The following is an 18,890-nucleotide window of genomic DNA, read 5'->3' as shown; positions in this document are numbered from 1 at the left end:
CTGTTACAGGCAGAACAAACCTCCCATAACAGAAAACTTTACAGTTGTCATTTTAGTCCACTAACAGCATATAGTTCATGATATTCCACATTTTTCTTCTGTCGGTTGACAAAAGACAAAACAAAGTAGGCTTACTGTCTGTGTTGCATATAACCTTTCTGCGTCATAAATAGACCTCACTGTTGTCTAAAATGTATGAAAATCACACCAATGAGCCAAACTGTTGCACTGGGTGACAATGTTGATATCACAAAGAGTACGGTCTAGACCTGCTCTACATGAAAAGTGCGATGTGATAGCTATGTTGTGAATTGGCGCCATATAAGTAACATTGAATTGAACGTTCCTTCTTTAGCATGAATATGCACTGTAGTTTATAGTTTAGATTTTACGTACACCATCTTGCTGGCTTTAATACTCACAAGAGAACCAAACATGTATTAATCAGAAGCTGAAAATGGCCACAAGCACACAAACACACAAACACACTACTCTTGTTTGACTTGCATTTCCTAACAATTATAGTGCCAAGCCGTTTCAGTAAGTTATTTTTATAAATTAAATTATTTATTTGTCATTTTTATTAAAGTTTGACATCTTTAGTCAGTGTAGAGTTTACAGTTTTGAGAACTTTGAAGAACACAATAACTCCCCAAGAATAACTTCAGCCTAATCGTTTAAATGCACAATCCAAGACCTACTCTACATGTCAGGCTCTTTTAAATTGCAGTTTTGATGATTTAAATGTGAATTAAATGTAAGACAGGAAGAAGGATTCACCTCTGGAATGGCAACATTCACACAACTCAAAATTCTTCAAAAATATGTATTTCTTCATATTATTTGCAGTTGAAAAACAGAAGGGAAACAAACACACACACACAAAAAGCAGTTTAACTTAAGTGTGGCATGTCAACATTACTTATTTTTTATGACGAGAAAAGTAACTAATTACTAGAAAATAATTAGTTTGAAATGTAACTCCCATCAACACCGATCAAGTGTCTATCTTGACGTATTTATGAATAAGTCCATCTATCATGCCTAAGCTGACTCTATGAGTTGCCAGGTGCTTCAGGGAGAAGAGACTGTATTGTAGCCCAGATTTAGAGCTTGTTTCCTGGGTAGGTGGGGATTTGACGCCCTGGTGTATTTGGAAAGTCTGCTGCTTTGTGGAAGACAGAGAAGGAGAGTCTTGTATCCCAGTTTGAGGCTTTGTTTCCTGGTTAAACGTTGGGCCAGTTTCTTTCTGTACCAGGAGTTTTTTCAGGAGACAGGATAACTGAGGACTCAGAAGGAGAACCAGGGTACCGCCAATCCGGAGGACTCTGGACACACAAACATGAATTAAATGAATTATAGTTATAACACTTTTAATAATAGAATAGAATAGATAATATTTGTTCATGCTCATTTTAAACAAAATAACAAATTAATAAGGACAGATTAAAAAGACTTAGTTTTACTTTAAAAATAACAAGACAAAATATAATTGTATACAGTTTAGGATGTATTCTGATCTATTCTGCAACTCGACTAGGAATTCTGCACAGTGCATGAACACACACACACACACACACACACACACACACACACACACACACACACACACACACACACTAGCAACATTTTCTGATTCACTGGACAACTCTAAAAGAAACAACTGAAACAGTCACACAGAGGCACAAACCTCTCCATCTCAGTGAGGATGAGTGGCAGGTTGGCAGCCATGTTGGTTTTGGTGCCAAACTTTCTTCCAAATGGCAGGTCACAGACTACAGCATCTATACTGGCGCTGGGCAGAGGCAGCGCTGCACACACAGAGGAGGACAGGTAAGCCAAGAGGTAATTTAATACATGACAGCAGGTTCCATACTCACCTCACACTCACTGATTCCTATCTAAAAGATGCAGCTTTGGATCCCCAGAGCTAAATAATAAATTATAATATTAAAGAGCTTTTGACCATTTACTTTGGTATACACACATTTAATAACTCCTACCCAGAAAATAATTTTACTGAGGCAGCTGCTGTCGTTCTCTCTGGAACATGAACATTAGCTTAATGCTAAAAATGTAAAAGCTTTAATTACATACATTTAACATTACTCCAGTGAACATTTTGTGCTGGCTTCTTACCCATAGATGAAGCTTTCAGTAGGTGTATTCTGTTTTCTAGCTCTGCAAACTCTACATTCTCATTGGCCTTCTGCAGCTGTCCATCATCAATATCCACACCCAGGAAACAGGCATCCTGAAGATCCCATTGAGAGTGATAGATCAGATTATAACAGTATACACAGTATTATTGATAAAAAGTACACACTATGCATTAAACTTCATACATATTTTTTAAAAACAAAACCACATTTTCATTGAGACCAGAGATGAATTGTCAAATGAAAATAAATACAACTGATTACATCATTAAAATCTGCAGTAACTATGACTAGGAAATATTACAATTAGACTGTATTAGTGCATTTCTGAACAATATTATTTGCATTAACACTGAATAAATGTGAAACAAACAGGTCAACAACTGTATAAAATGTTTAGGTGTGTGTAAAATGACGATTATTCAAATCTTTTATATGTTTTTAACAATTCTAAAACTTCTTCCCTAACCTAAAAAGTTCACTTTTCAGACCTTTCTACACTTGACAGATACACAGGTCCTGACCTTGTGTTCATGAGCTGCTTCTATTAAGATGGTCCCCACCCCACACATTGGGTCGACCACACAGAAGCCGGGCTGAGAAACAGGAGATAACATACAGTTGGTCAACTGCAGACAATGTGACTGTGACTGAAGGGCAATATTACATCACAGTCTTTCTGGTGAGCATGCAAATGCTTTAGCACACAGGCTGTGAAGTTAGAGACAACAAACATGATGCTAAACATTACAAAATGACAGCTTTAGTGAGACAGCTTTAAAGCTCCATGGTCACACTTCATGAGTCTAAACATGCCCTGGTTTTAGGGGATTAGTAAAACAAACAAAAACTCAGAATGGCAGAAGATCGCTCTGCAAGTTAGACCAAAAGAAGGCCCTTGCTTGCATTATTTAATAATGCCTTCTGATGTGCATACATAAACATAAGCGTACGCATAATAAAGTGGTTTCCTCATAAATAAAGCAGCAGCATTCACCGTGCACCTGTGTGTGTTTTAGGGCTGCACAATACTGGAAAAAACTGATACTGCAATATTTTTCACTTCTGCGATATATATTACGATATCAAAAAATACAGGAATTTTCACCAGATGACTTCAATGGCTCTATTTGAAAATAATTAAGCATCATAGAATTATTGGGATACACTAGAGGTCACTAGCAACAAACTCCATGTATCTAAGAAACCTTAAATCAGCGTAAATTATGTTACATCAGACAGACTACTCTTGTAGATTAGTCATGGAAAATGACTTTACGTGTTTTCCTTTTCTATCAAGCAGCAAAAAAGTTGAGGTGTTTGGGTAAAATTTACTTGCTTGACATTGCATGTCCTGTGATGTGACTATTACGCATCGGCACATTGCAATGATGGTGCTGTAACGATATATTGTGCAGCCCTACTGTGTTTGTACCTGTATCGGAGCCAATGAGGCCATGGCCCAGGCGACAGTAGACCTCAGTCCTGTGGTTTTAATGTAGCTCCGGTTAGCCAGAGGTAACCTGAAGGAAAGAGACAGAAGACCCATTACTTATGACTGCTAATCAAATTAATTACAGCTGCCATATGAAATGTCTAAATCCACTATGTTTCTGAGATTTGGATTTTATAATCATGTTTGGGATTATTTGGTGTGTGACCCTTCATTCTGGCCATCGAGTGAGGCTAGTGACCACACAGCACCAAGAAATCACAGAAACTACAACAATGGCACAAAGTAAACTTGCAGAAGAGAAAGCACATTCAAAAACACTGAGAATATCAGCATTGCATGTTGTTATTACAGACTGGCTGTGTTCAAAGTCAGCTTCTTTTAGGGACTTTGATGGACCAAAAAGACAGCATACATTCATTAGTAATAAATAATATTAATAAATGTAGAGAATATGTTTCTGTGAATAACCTGGTTAGTGGAATCCCCAGCAGGCAGTGGTCATCACTCAAATAAACATTCACCTGCAAAAAACAGTAAAAACCTAATGATGATACATTTGAAACGACAGGCAAGAGAGCATCTGCCAACAACATTATCTTAAAAGGGAGTTTTTACTTATAATATCACCTGTTATGCCCATAAAAACATACAACACATTACTTTTTAAATTGTCTGGGCATAAATCAATATAATCAGATAGATTTTTTGACACAGTGAAAAGGTTTACCTCCAGCTGTGGATTCTTTAGATCAACCTTCCAGCCCAGCAGTCTGCTCAGACCTACTCCAATCACTCTGCTCACCTCCTACATTAGATACAACAGGCAAACACACAATTTTCCTCTGAACATAATAGACAGTTATTTATGCAACTCACACCTCCAGTTAACATTGCTGTGCATATTAACAGATGGATGTACAGCTCATTACAGTCACAATCCGACAACGAATTGTTTCATGTCTTTTCTTACTTCTTAACCTACACACACTTGCCAGAGACAATGCTCTTCACACTGCTTTTTCAAGTGTATTTTAACTTCAACTACCTGTGTGCTGAAGTATCGGGACAGAGATCCAGTACACTTGCAGCTAATCCTAAAAGAGACGGGGACCAGAGAAGGCTCTGGTCTGATCCTGCTGGGTTGCAGTAGTGTCCTATCTCTTTCTCCTGTAGTCTTCACTTTATTACATGGAGAAGATAGAAGGAAATAAAGAAACAGAAATGTTAACCTTAAAAGTTGATGTTATACAAGATGAAATAAAACCAGAAGGTATGATGATCTTATTACCATTTTCCACATTTTCTACAGCGAAGTCCTTTGGCAAGTCATCCATCCTCCTGTTTCTGCTAATTTCCACAGTGTGGTCTTGTCCTGTTGCTGCGTGATCTCCGCCACTGAAATCTGTTCCTGATATTGCTCCATGTTTACCCCTTTTTCTACAGCTGCTAAACTCCATAACCGCTTCCCTCTCCTCTTCTCCCTCTCTCCTCCTTTCTCTCTCAGATGTTTTCTCATCCTCTTCATTAATCTCACTACTAGAGTCAAAAGCTGCAACCTCCCTTCCCTCCGCTTCTTCATCATCCCTCTTTCTCTTTTTCACCGGTGTCGGGGCTCCATTTTGTTCGCCACTTCTCTGTCTCCCGTTCCCACTCTCCTCCTCCCTCTGCTCTTCTGTACTTTTTCTAGTCTCCACATCACACTTCTCCTCCTCTTCCCCCTGCTGTTCACTCCTCCTCCCCTCCTCCCTCTTCCACCTTCCTCCCAGGGCAGTGCTTGGTGTGTTGACAGTAGTTCTTCTGTCCGCCAGCTCCCCCTGCAGGCGGCTCCATGTCATTACAGCACTGGTCCATTCATTCTTGTCACCCAACAGTCTGGACTGCAGCACAGAGGCTGCCTTTGCTATGAAGATTACACAGAACACAACACAGAGGTCAATACAAAAATGATAATTAATGTGGCACGTGGTTTGGGCATACTTTTTAATATGTGCCATATATTGGTACCTGGGCTGGTGTGGACAGAGAGCCGCACAGGCGAGTCTCTCTTCAACAGGAGGAAGAGTCTCTCTGCAGCCTTTAGCTGCAGAGAGACTTTGTTGATCGCCGCAGAGGAGCTGAATAACACTTTACCTGGCACCTGACAAACCTGGACACACAAAACAACAAAAGCAGTAGGCTAGTGTTTCATCATGCAGCCAAATTTAACGACATTTGAACAGCCTCGGCTGCATGTATCTTGTTGAAGGATCCTTAAAGTACACACTAAAATCTGATCTTAAGATTACGAATACTGGATTGTTGAGATGGACACTGATAGTTATTTTTGTCTGTGAAAAATAAACCAGCTGTTAAGATATTGCTGTAGTGTTTTATAGCACTCACCTGAAACAAAAATCACCTCCACTGACCACCAGAGTTGCTATTTCACATAACATATCCAATACATTTAAGTGTGGCTAATGTTAAAGCCATCAGCTAGGAACACAAAAGTGATCAGGAAACGAGATGCATCTGGATCGGACCGTTAACCAACTCAGCTGAACAATTTACTTGGGGAGACTAGGGAATAACATACATACACACACATTATATATATATATATATATATATATATATATATATATATATATATATATATATATATATATATAATATTAATCCCCTCTAACCCCTTGAAGGGTGGTATGTGTCATCCTCAAGCTCGGGCCCTCTACCAGAGGCCTGGGAGTTGGAGGGTTCTGCGCAGTATCTTAGCTGTTCCTAAGATTGCACTCTTCTGGACAGAGACCTCTGATGTTTTACCTGGAATCTGCATATATATATATACATACATACACACACACACACACACACACACACACACACACACACACTAAAGTATACAATAGTAGTATAAGTAAGACACCTTATCGTATCGTAATTATGATAATGATAATTATGAATTATTTTATAATAATTACGAGATAATGTGTCAGATGAGATCAGGATCTCGTAATTATGAGAAAGGTTAAAGAAGCATAGTTAGTCATCGCTGACCTACACTACAGCTAAAGTGGACAACGACTGCGCTATTGGATTTTACCTGCTTTTATTTTGTTCTTTGTATGAGACAATATAAAGTACTGATTACTGGTTACTTAATGTGGATTACACGAATATTAGTATGAACACAATGTAATCAACAGGTGTGGTAGAAGTGATACACGAGTTTTCAAAAAAAATTCTAATATTTTCACTGAATTTTCTCTGAATTCATATTGATGTTAAAGAAAACCTGCTGTTTCCACTGAGTTATGTCACTTCACAGTGACGGCAGACCACCTCAAAGTGTTGTTTTTTTTTTTCTTTGGCGAATCAATACGCTTCCGTAGAAAATGACCTTAAGACGTGGATGCATATGCATATGTAATTCGGCAGAACAAAAATTGTAGGCTACCTGCGAGATTTGCATCCCCCTCTTTTCTCAGCATAAGTGCTACCTCCCGTGAGGTGCACGCAATTGGAAACATTTAAAGAACAGCCATCAAACTCCCAAGAAGAAGAAAGTGCACGCAGAACTCGACGCAGCACCGGTGAAATGCCGGTAACCGGTTGAAAACAGGTAACGTACAAAACAAAGGGCGTATGCCAAGGTTAATGTCCACCTTCTATATCAAATAGACTCATTTATGGCGAACAGATTCCTGAACACCCCTTGGGACCGTTGGTTTGTCTTTTCACTGACAAGAAACACTCACATCTTCAGCTGCCAGCTTCCTCTGCACCTCTTCAATTAAGAAAGGCTCCATCCCGTTTCCGGCGGTGCAGTAGTAGCGCACTAAACTTCTAGGTTCAGTCATTATGTTGTACACCGTGTTCACTACTATCAACAAACTCTCAGTTCTGCTAGTGGAAGTTTGGCATGTCTCCTATTTGACTGTGAACGTCGCCATATTGGCATCTTTGTTTACACCGGAAACGGAAACAAGTCATCAGACTGCAGTGACTAGCTTTGGCCAGCAAGGGTCTCTCTCACACATTTGAAAAGGTCACTGATGTAACAAATTGGAAACGTGGATTTACAAACAGAAACTATCTGCATATCGATTGGAACATATATCACAGTATGAATGCCAATGGTGCTCAGACTTGTTTATATAAATGTTCTTGTAAAAATGGCACGTTAATGTGATATACAACAGCGCAAAGGCCACAACAAACCTTCATTCTGTGATTAGTTTTAATGGGCTGCATGGATTGAAGTGGGAGCTCTTATCAGCACACGTACACACGCATACACTCACTTAATACCCAAATGCCTCAGTGCACACATTAGGCATTCAGACACACACACTTTCAACAAGACAACAACAAACTACAAATGTTCAGGTCCACCACATATACACATTTAATACACATCGGAGAGACACAACACACATACACCTATGCTGCAGTGTATTACCTGAAGGCAGCTCTGAACAGGTGTCCAAAGCTGAGAGGAGACTTCTAATAGACCCTGGAGCGGAAGTGCTTTCGAACAAAACTCACTCACTCGCTACTTGTTGGGAAGATCTTTCTCCTATCTGTGTGTCAACACTCTCAAAATCCCTTTCTTATCTCTGCCTTTCCTAATGCCCTGTCACACTAACACTTTTAATCTCCATCTTTTTTCTCTCTGACATTTTAATGACCTCAAATGTAGTGTATTTCCTTACTTTATTGTATAAACATTGTGCTGCTTGTTGCCTTGTGCAATGAACCCGTCAAATACCAACAGGCTGGTGCAACCTGCCTCAGTGTAGGGTATTCCCCTAACAATGTGAGGCATTATTGTAGCTTAAGTGAATATCTTTACGCAGAGAACAAGGATATTACTTTAGATTGATGTAATATTGCCCACAATGGAATTTGAATGGGATTTGATTCCCACTGATTTAGTGCGAATGCTAGTCCAGATATGATAGCCCATCTTCTTCACTTGACCACCAGTGGTGCCAGATCACAACAGAAGTCATTTCACTTCTGGGATATTCAATGGTTTAAAAAGAGGAGACTCCAGATACTCTAGCTGCTCTGAGGATTTGGGTACAGCAAAGCTTTGAGCTAAATCCCAACATCAGAATGTTACCATGCTCACAACGACAATTCTAACACACTGATGTTTAGCAAGTATATGTATATATATGCCACGTATAGTATATGTCTGCCATGGTCACCATCTTCGTTTGGTGTGTCAATAGAATCTCCACTTTGACAGAGGAGTCATGATCCGTCATGTCAAGTTTACCGTTTCTCTATTTTACAAATGCCTTCCATCACCCATTTGGCAAATAATGTAATTTACAAGGAAAACTGAGTATTTTAGTCTTTGCAATATCAAATAGCTTTCATAAAAATTCAACTTTAACTTCTCTGCTGTCAAAAATACTAGACACATTGTGTGTCACATAATTACCATCCAGCGTCTCCCAGTAAACTTTATTGGGCTGCGAGAAGAATGATGATTACATTATTTTTTAGTTGGATTTATGGGGCTTTCACCCAACAAGACAAAATTCCCCCTTTTGTCACTCTTGTCCTCTTTAAAGTTTAGTGACTATTTTCCTCAGCCCATAATATTGGACTTATCCATGTAGAAAGGAGACATTAATACTCCTTTCAACAGCTGCCATTTGCAATAATTAGCCCCACTGCTGCTAAGTGAACACAACAGCTCCACAAAATGGATGCCGCCTGGCATACCAGCTATGGCATGATGTATTACTGTACATTAAACTTGTTTTTATTCTCCTCCACACCCCATAAATGATCGGAGGGAGGGAGGGGATAATATGGAGGATGGCAGAGAAGAAAAGAGAAGAGGAGAAATGATGACGAGGGGGGGGAAAGAAATGGAGGGAACAGGATAAATACATCAATAGTGGGCAAAGAGGAGGGCAAAGAAAACAGTATCTTGTTTTACAACTTCATCATGTTGGAATAATCAGTGCAGCCCTGGCCACAAAGCTCAAAGATGATGAGTTTTGAAAGGGGCAATCATGTAAATTGTGTTGGTAAAATATGGAGGATAAAGAGCAGATTTAAAGTTCTACATAAATAATGATCCACACGAGCAGAATAACAAGCACACAGTTGACTTTAACTTGACACAATTCCATTTGTAGAAAGAAAGAAATGAAGTGGTGCTTAAGTTATTACATTTAACATATAACATTTTTGGGAGCTTGGCATCTCTATAGCCAGAAATGTATTATGTATATATTTGTATGAGTTACAACACAAGGGAGCTGAGCATCCCAGTGGCCTACAGTCTTCACATATTTCTTTTCACTCCTATTTTATTTAAATTTTTGTCACAGCTAACTTGTGAATGTTAATGGAGAAGACTTTTGGTCACACAATTAAAAAAATAACAACAATGTCCAGGACAATGTCCCACTGATCCATAAATATATCACAACAGTTCCAAACCTAAATGACTAAATGGGGTCAGTGGATTTCAGCAACAAGGATTTCTGACATAGACACATGGACACAGACATACAGTAACTTTTTTTGTCTTTGATTGGGCTAGGTTGCTTATCTACACAATGAATGACACTTAAATTTCATAGGTCCACACTGTGAATATTTTTTTTCTAACTGAAAATGACTTGAGTTCCACTATCTTGTAAAATTACACATTCTGTGTATGATGATTAATATTTGGTGAGGTTCAAGAGGGCTGTCATTTAAAAGGCCAGACTGTGTGTGTGTGTGTGTGTGTGTGTGTGTGTGTGTGTGTGTGTAAGGTAGGTTGAGTCATCTGTCACTCTCCTCCAAGCCATCTCTTCTGTCAACATCTCCTTTACTTTATCTTTTATTCCTTTTTTTTATTCCTGACCTTTGTCCTTCCCTTCTCTCTCTTCTCTCTGCACCTCTTTCCTGCCCTCCTCTCTACTCTATTTTCTTTCATCCTCACTTCACTCTCAGATGGAAATGAGACCTTTACAAAGAGACAAAGCGGAAAAATCTGAGCGAAAGCCGTACTGAGTTTTCACCACTTAACCATGTATATGTGCAGCCATGTCCATTTCTGAGTGCTGATGTATGTGTGTGTATGTGTTTGAAGCTAAAGTTTTAAGTGATTTAAATATTTACTGCTCTCAGAGGAATGTGTGTGTCGACAGGGCCAAGCATCCGTAGAGAGAGAAAGAGAGGGAGAGTGAGAGAGACCCACCAGTGGCAGAGCTCAACACAGCATCAAACTGACAAAGCCTATCAAAATCAACAATAACGGAAGAAAAGGGGGGAGAGCAGGAGGATGGAAAGCAGACTGGAGGGACAGAAAAATGTATGGAAAGAAGGGAGAGGAGATGAAATATGAAAAAGTAATGTGTGTTTGTATGTGGTTTGTTTTGTGCATGCTGTGTGAATATTAAGTTCGCTGTTTTAAATGTTTTAACCATCAACATATGATTGTCAAATTCACTGTGACACCTTGGTATACTTACTGTAAAGTCCAATATCATTGTAAAAATGGGAGGAGAGCAGTATGTAGGTTAGCAACGCCCTCCGTTTGCCACCACCCTGACGTGACCTTCTTTGAGTACTTTGTTTGAATAAATGATATGAGAGCGCTGAGACTGAACCAAAACATTGAAGATGCAGACAGTAAAAACCAACACAATGAGCTGAAAGATGCTAAAACGCTCCGAAGATTTTAGAGGAACTGAAATATTGGGTGATAATTCTCTGTGGATGTGTCACAATGAGCTTCCCCTTTCACATTACACATAGTCATTTAATTCACTGTTAATTCAGATTCAGATTCAGATTCATTCTTTATTGTCCTCAGTGGAGGAAATTTGTTTTCACAGTCTGTACAAAGAGCACCTTCATTATAAAAACTACTCTCTATAATGAAATGAAATTACCATTATACGTTAATATATATCATGAGAGAGACTTTTTCTTTTACCTTCTGTTGTACCTAAATTATCGAACAGAATAGTGCTGGACGTGGCTTCCACTCAAAGTCAGCACACAACATGGCATATACTGCTTCTGCAAAATTAAATTGTAATTGTAATTGTTTTAAATCCTTTTAAAACACTGATTGTGAAAAACAAGTTCCAGGATAAGGAGGGAGGTCTGGCAGGTTTAATCTAAATGATTAATAGGCCAGACATCCACATTAACCTGAGCTACAGTCCATTACACAGTGTGGGGCATTTCATTACAGCTACGGCTGTGATACACACAAAACCCTGAAGCCTCACAGTGCACAAGCCTTTGTCCCAGTTAGCAAAGAACATCTCTCACACCACATAAAATCCCAAATCCCCATTGCACCACATTTTATCAAGTAAAAAAAAAGTCAACATCGCACCACCACCAAGGCCGCTGTTCCATTTAGCTAAATAAAAAAAGCTGAAAGCCCTTGGCCTATTTTGTCAATGTTTAACACAGCCATAAAGAGTTTGTAGCTATTACTTTCATTCCCAAGGACCGCTGGCTTCTTCCAGGGAGTCCCCCAGCACAAGGAGGATTAGTTTAATTTCTGTATCATGCATTCACTTAAGAAAGAGTGCAAAACAGCTATTCTCAAAGGCAACTAAAACCTTCTCAGATAGAGATTACAATCAGACATACAGACATTATTATAAGACCAAACCCTAACAGGCTGTCGTTCTTGGCCTTAAAGACATGACAAACCCCCACCCTGCAGTTGCATTTCCTGGAGACTGCAGCTAGGGGGAGGTCTAGGTTTACTGCTAAGCTACATGCTGCTGCTGTGTTGTCTTGGTTAATCTCTTCACTGCAGGTGGGGCACAGAGGAGGAAGAGGGGAGGTGACGAGGCAAGAAAGAGGCCGGCTGGCCAAAAAAACAACTCTGCATTGACAGAGAGATTAAATGTAACTGAAATGCAGCTGGAATGTTGGTGTGAAATGCTAAGGGTGCTATTTTGGAGGTATTTAGGAAAATGTTACGTCCTGCTGATAGGATGAATTAAATATATATTTTGCTTGTGTCTTGGCTAAAACAAGTACACAAACTGTAATGACACTGTTATATTATCTGAGTGTGTGGTTTGATGATGGCACCAGTTATTGAATACTGAAGGTTTCTTTTTGTACAGTATTACCTGCTGTTTTCTCTCTTTTCTGTTCTTCCTCAGATGCTGCCATAAACTAGGATAATTTATTGGTTTTCACCACGCATACAGACATCATTATGGGCCAGCTGTTGTCATCAGAAGAAGAGATTGCTCAAGTGAAGGATGCAATTGGTTCTCTCCTCTACGACGCCATGTTGGAAGGCGGTGCCATACCTGACCTCGGAGTCGTCCACCCTCTCCTCCTAGCCAATAACGATGAGGGCTCTGACTCCCCGGCCAGCCTCCAGGAACAACTGCAACAGGTTCATAAGATGTAAAAGATAGTGTGACAGTACAGGTGCATTAAAAAAAAAAAATATTATTAGAATTAATGTTTACAGCTCTTGGAAATCAAAAATCCAGTATCTCAAAATATCAGAATTTTAGAATAATGAATTTAGAATAGAGAAATGTTGACCTGAGAAGAGCTCTAATCAGGTAATTAACTCAACACCTGCAAATGTTTCCCCAAATCATTCCTGAGTCTTTAATCTCTCAGTGCAATGTCCTTTTTTTTAGATGAAAGTAAATTTTGCATTTCATTTGGAAATCAAGGTCCCAGAGTCTGGAGGACGACTGCAGAGGCACAGAATCCAAGTTGCATGAAATCCAGTGTGAAGTTTTCTCAGTCAGTGATGATTTGGGGTACCATGTCATCTGCTGGTGTTGGTCCACTGTGTTTTATCACGTCTAGAGTTAACGCAGCCGTCTAGCAGGAGGTTTTAGTGCACTTCATGCTTCCATCTGCTGACAAGCTTTATGGAGATGCTGATTTCTTTTTCCAGCCGGACTTGTCACCTACCCAAAGTGCCAAAACCACTAGGAACTGGTTTGCTGACCATGGTGTGCTTAACTGAACAGCCAACTCACCAGACCTAAACCCCATAGAGAATCTATGAGATATTGTCAAAAGGAAAATATGAGACAACAGACCAACAATACAGACGAGCTGAAGGCCTCTATCAAAGCAACCTGAGCTTCCATAACACCTCAGCAGTGCCACAGGCTGATTGTGTATACAGTATTTACTGATACATTTCAGGCACGCCGCATTGATGCAGTAATTTGTGCAAAAGGAGCCTCGAATGAAAATATATTTCAGAAGGTCGACATTTCTGTATTATAAATTTGAGATTCTGGATTTTTGATTTCCATGAGCTGTAAGCCTTATTCATCAAGATTATAACAGAAAAGGCTTGAAATATTAAACTGATGTGTAATGAGTTTAGAATATTTTAAAATTTAACGTTCTTTAATTAAATTAGAGAAAGAAAATGGAACTTTTCAGCGATATTGAAATTATTTGAGATGCACCTGTATATGAGCAAAACATTGAGAAGAGATAGAATGACTACAAAACATTAGGTGACCTGTTCCCTCTGAAATGGACTTGAGCGGGTGAGCTTCTCATTGATTTCACCTTTAAAACCATTCAGTCATAAAGTGTAGATGGAGATGAACAGGAGGGGAATGAAAGAAGTTGAACCTTGAGACGATTTAAAAAAGAGCGATAGTGCAAAATGAAGCACCAGAAGTACCAGAAATACAGTCCTGTTGGGGATGTTAAAAGGTTACAAATCAATACAGTGGCCAACAAGGAGCAATATGATGATGACTAAATGCTTTTCACAGCGCAATCTACTCACCAAGATTTTTTATTTTATTGAGACAGATGGTAAGAAACAGTTACCATTTAAGCATGCTATGAACATTTCTCTTCATTTCTCTTCACCCAGCTGAAGGGCGACATTGAGAACAGGGCGCCGACCTACCTGAGGGATCTGATCGGCCGATTGTCAAGCTTCTCAGATGAGCCCCGCCTGGCCGGCCTGGTGGGATTAGTGGTTACTATGGTGATGGACATGGCCTACACATCATCAAAGCAGTCATCAGGTGTGAAAGGGAAGTCAGCGGGGTCATCATCATGCCAGGTAAAGCCTCTGATAGAAAATGATGAAGGGAATTTGTAAAAGTAATGTTTGCTGAAATATTAAAACAGAATATATTCTTGTATTTGCAGTATTTACTGATACTGTACATTTTAGCAAACTGTGTTCATCAGCCTGCCAATGAATACTGTCAGCTGTTTGAGTGTAACAAGAAAAAGTTACAAAAGGTTGCAGAACGTGATGAAGGGACACAGAAAGTGTACAACACTAATGAATCCGCCAAACCTGAAAAATCAGGATTGTTGGAACAAAGTTCCCACTCATGAATTATTGTCTTCAGCAGAGAGTCTCGGAGCTCCAGGAGGTGATGGAGGAGTACCTGAAGCGCTGTAGGATCAACCTGAGTGACAAAAGCAGGCTGATCCAGGACTCCATCAGACTTGAGGCCCAGCTTAGCCTCATCCTTACACAGCTGAAGGCCTGTCTGCTGGGGGGAGACTGTGACTCCAGGTGAGAGAATACAGTAGAAGTGAGCACAGTGGAGTTGAGGATGGTATCATACAGTAGAGCAGCATGCATACAATAAAGTAAAGCATACAGAGTAGAGCAGTTGACACAGTGGAGTACTATCAGTACAGTCATATGCAGTAGCACATTGTGCAGTGGTCATAAGGAGTTTGTTTTGTTCTTACTTTGTTCCTCCAGGTCTCTGAGACACTGGGCCAGTGGAGCGGCATTTGACACCCAGGTGTTGGGTCACCTAGCTGGTCTTGAGGGTCAGGCAGAGCCTCTGGCTGCAAGGGCAGCACTGGAGCAATACAAGGAAGATCTCGCACAGATTATACCTGCTTACAGGTAATGCAGCCAACATGTTCATGTGATCCCCTAATAGGTTTGTAGGGTGCTGGCTCCACATGACACATGACAAACTGTGGGCCAACGTGGGCTACAAGTTGGGAATATGTTGGTTATCATTTCAGGGATTGTTTTTTTATGCGTCGATATAAAGGCGACTCACACTCACTATCAGAACTAAGATGACATAAAAAGTCCAGAATCCGCACCACACTGCAGGGTTTCCCATTTATTGATTTATTTGTGGCGACACGACAAAATAACAACGCTGACTGCCACAAACTAGTAAAACCATAACTCATTTCAGAGCCACATGCAGCGCATTGGTTCGCTCAGCACCTCCGCTTGCTCGCTCCCTTTCTCTCACAAACCGAAACAAAAGTGAACTGAAGTGAAAAAACTGAAGTAAAAGTTATTATCTATTTAGTTATAAGCAAGCATGTAAGGAGCCTAGCTAATAAGGATAGCTATGTTAACGTTAGAATACAGCTGGTTTGTAGAGTTTAGCACGCTGTACATAGCTGCTAGTCAATATAGATTTATTTACTATTATCATTTGTGGTAGACATGAGAAGTGAGGTAGCACATTTTGATAGTTTTATTTTTGCCCTTTTTGGCCCAAAATGCCAGCTCATCACTGACCCATGCCTAAAAGAGCAACTTTTTAGTGAGATAGGGTGCAAGAGTCAACTCCAATGTATTGAGGCGGCATATTTGTAATAACTAGTGTTTTAGAAAATGTCTGGAGTTGACCCTTTAGTTCTAATGTTGTATGTTTGGGTTTAAAACATGTTTGGCCAGCAATAAATAACACAAGCCATTCACAGTGCCCATGGAGTCTACTTTATACTGATGATGTTTTGGTGGAGCAGGAGACAACCTATGCAGGAAGTGTACTACACATTATACAGTCCAACTACAAACACTGAAGCTTTTTTTAAGACCATGTTGTCAGACAGTAACACACAGCACTTCAGTGGAAGCAGGAGCCTAATAAAGCATACTGACAGTGAAAACCACAGCCTCACAGGCCTGGCTGTCTACTATGAGACAAGCTCTCCAGCCTGCTACAAATATGACAGCAAAACACAAAAAAAGCCCATCATTGGTGCTTACAGTAAAAATATTCAGCCAGAGAGGCAACAGCTGCAGTCGTGGCATAATTAACAGCATGTGAGCGAACATGAAAGCCAAAACTTAATAAAACTATATATTTTTAAAAAAGTGATACAATTATTTGTTGACTGAAATGTTTCTTCCCCCCATCTCTTCATTATAGGCGTTATAAGACCAGTACTGTGTGTGTTGGGAAATGTCGAGGGGGTCTTCTAGCATCATGTGACACCTCCAGCGAGGTGCCAGAGGAGGGATCCATGACGGGACTCACTGTGACAGACAGAGAGACCGGAAAGAGTGTGACCATCCCTCTATCTGCCATGGAGATAGAGACAGGTAGACTATCCTTGAAGTAACTAAGAAAACTGCTTATGCCTTTCTCAGTTACTTTTAACTGAACTAAGCTGAACTTTACAGGGAGAAGAAGGACGGTCTCTGGTCCTGATACCACCTGCGCACCTGTGTCCTCCAACATTAACCTGGACCTGATCACCTCGGATCAGTATGCCGAGGCATACCTTGACCATCTGTTCTCTGACAAGGGACCTGTGGCAGAGCTGAAGAACTACTTTGTCAAGGCTAGTGACAGTCTGAGAACGCTAAGATATGAACCAGGATGTACAAACAAGACAGGGTTGAGAAGTGGAACAGAACAAAGCGATGGAATGCATCTTGAAGACCGAGCAGAGGGTGTAAATAGAAAACAAATAATGGACAGGGGCAAAGGTGATAAACAGGGAAAGACGGAAAGGAGAGGAAGACGAGAAGAGGCGGAGGAAAGCGAGCAGAGAGAGGAAAGTTTGAAACTGAGTATCGTGGAAACGCAGCCGGATGAGAGCCTTGATCATAGCCTTCACAGTGCAACAAGTACATGAAAGCCATGACAGCAGCAGCAATCATAAGATGTCGGTCGTTTGTTGAAGAGAAACATTAAACTAAACTCAGAAACATGAAAGATTTTTGCAGTGTTTGTAATGTCTGCAGTGCAATATAAAATAATATATAATAATCTTTATTTGTAGAGCACTTTTCAAAAACAAGTTACAAAGTGCTTTAACAAGTGTAAAGACAATAGACAATAATACAAAAACAATACAAGATAAAAGCTTGAAAACAATGAAAAGACTAAAATATACGTTTAAGATAAATATAAAACTAGTAAAATAGAATAAAATAAAAGGGATAAAATAGAGTCAAATAAGATCGGGAAAGGCTCTCCTATAAAAGTATGTTTTAAGAAGGGACTTAAAAGAGTTCACTGACTCAGCTGACCTGATTTCCTCGGGCAGGCTGTTCCAGAGCCTCGGGGCCCTGACAGCAAACGCTCTGTCCCCTTCAGTTTTCAGTCGAGACTCTGGAACAGACAACAGTGTAAAATGGTCTTGGTGTCCTTAAAAGTTAACATAGATCGAATTTTTGCTATATTTCTAAGTTGATTGAACAAGCTTTGTGGTGTGCTGCTCGAAATTTAAATTACTATCAAACCAAACACCAAGGTTTTTTGCCACAAGCTTGATGTGATTTACTAGGGAACCAGCAGATTTCTGTTTTGTCTGAGTTCAGCTGGTGGAAATTATTTGACATCCATTTTTTAACTTCACAAACGCAGTTGTTAAGTGAACTCAGCATTCCAGGATCTGTGGATCTGACGGGCAAGTATATTTGTGTGTCATCAGCATAAATATGAAAAGAAATGCCATGTTTATGGATAATATGTCCAAGGGGAAGCAGATACAAGGAAAACAAAATGGGTCCTATTACCGACCCCTGACGCACACCATATATAAAACCATATATCATACCATATATCAAAGTGAACTTCAGTGTTATTTCTATTAAGTCTGTTTCACACAGGCTTTTCAAACCTGGACATTTTAATAACACATATAAGTCAATTTTATTAAGTGTTGACAAGTTGTTAAAAAAATAAGTGTATGCTCAAAAAATACTGGGGCACTCAAAATGTGTATCACCTAGTTTCACTCTGACACTTTTTCTCTGTTTTGTATAGGCCTATTGGCTCAATACCAAAGTACAAAGTAAAAATATAACAAGAATCATACAGTTACAACAAATGTACTAGCTGTGCCAAAGCAGCCAAGTGGCTTAATGTATGGCTCCTCTTTTAATTAAATAGCAAATCTCAGGAGCATAATCGCTACTGACAACAATCAGGCAAATCCAAGACTACACTATCTCGGCAACCTTTACTATCTAAAGAGTCCTTTTTGGCCAGAAAGTAAAACCTGTTTGGAGCTGGAAAAAGAAAGCCCTTTGCAGGTTTCACAGCCTATTA

General features: G+C 39.8%; 2 protein-coding genes across 4 annotated transcripts; one reads left to right on the top strand and one right to left on the bottom strand.

The window, feature by feature from the left end:
* Positions 1–545: 545 nt before the first annotated feature.
* On the bottom strand, positions 546–7,568 carry thumpd2 (THUMP domain containing 2). Its single transcript, XM_038737957.1, has 11 exons — positions 7,353–7,568; positions 5,620–5,761; positions 4,904–5,515; positions 4,661–4,794; positions 4,343–4,420; positions 4,084–4,136; positions 3,595–3,682; positions 2,684–2,755; positions 2,140–2,254; positions 1,691–1,811; positions 546–1,328 (listed from the first exon to the last, which is right to left on the bottom strand). The coding sequence occupies exons 1-11, from the start codon at positions 7,452–7,454 to the stop codon at positions 998–1,000; spliced, it is 1,848 nt and encodes a 615-aa protein (XP_038593885.1). The 5' UTR covers positions 7,455–7,568; the 3' UTR covers positions 546–997.
* Positions 7,569–12,388: 4,820 nt separating this feature from the next.
* Positions 12,389–17,549, top strand: LOC119917607. Of its 3 annotated transcripts, none has more exons than XM_038737999.1 (7): positions 12,389–12,548; positions 12,756–12,997; positions 14,471–14,665; positions 14,967–15,133; positions 15,329–15,478; positions 16,758–16,930; positions 17,012–17,549. In XM_038737999.1, exons 2-7 carry the CDS (start codon positions 12,812–12,814, stop codon positions 17,467–17,469), a joined length of 1,329 nt encoding a protein of 442 aa, XP_038593927.1. In that variant the 5' UTR covers positions 12,389–12,548; positions 12,756–12,811; the 3' UTR covers positions 17,470–17,549. The 3 variants fall into 3 exon arrangements, with proteins under 3 accessions (XP_038593927.1, XP_038593925.1, XP_038593926.1); XM_038737997.1 differs by having other exon boundaries at positions 14,964–15,133; XM_038737998.1 differs by having other exon boundaries at positions 12,410–12,492; positions 14,964–15,133.
* Positions 17,550–18,890: the final 1,341 nt, after the last annotated feature.

Source organism: Micropterus salmoides, unplaced genomic scaffold (assembly GCF_014851395.1).
Source record: "Micropterus salmoides isolate LMB-PRFRI ecotype aquatic unplaced genomic scaffold, ASM1485139v1 Ms_hic_scaffold_22, whole genome shotgun sequence".
NCBI lineage: Eukaryota > Metazoa > Chordata > Actinopteri > Centrarchiformes > Centrarchidae > Micropterus > Micropterus salmoides.
Note: the sequence above shows the minus strand (reverse complement) of the source record. Positions and strands in the feature narration are given on the sequence as shown.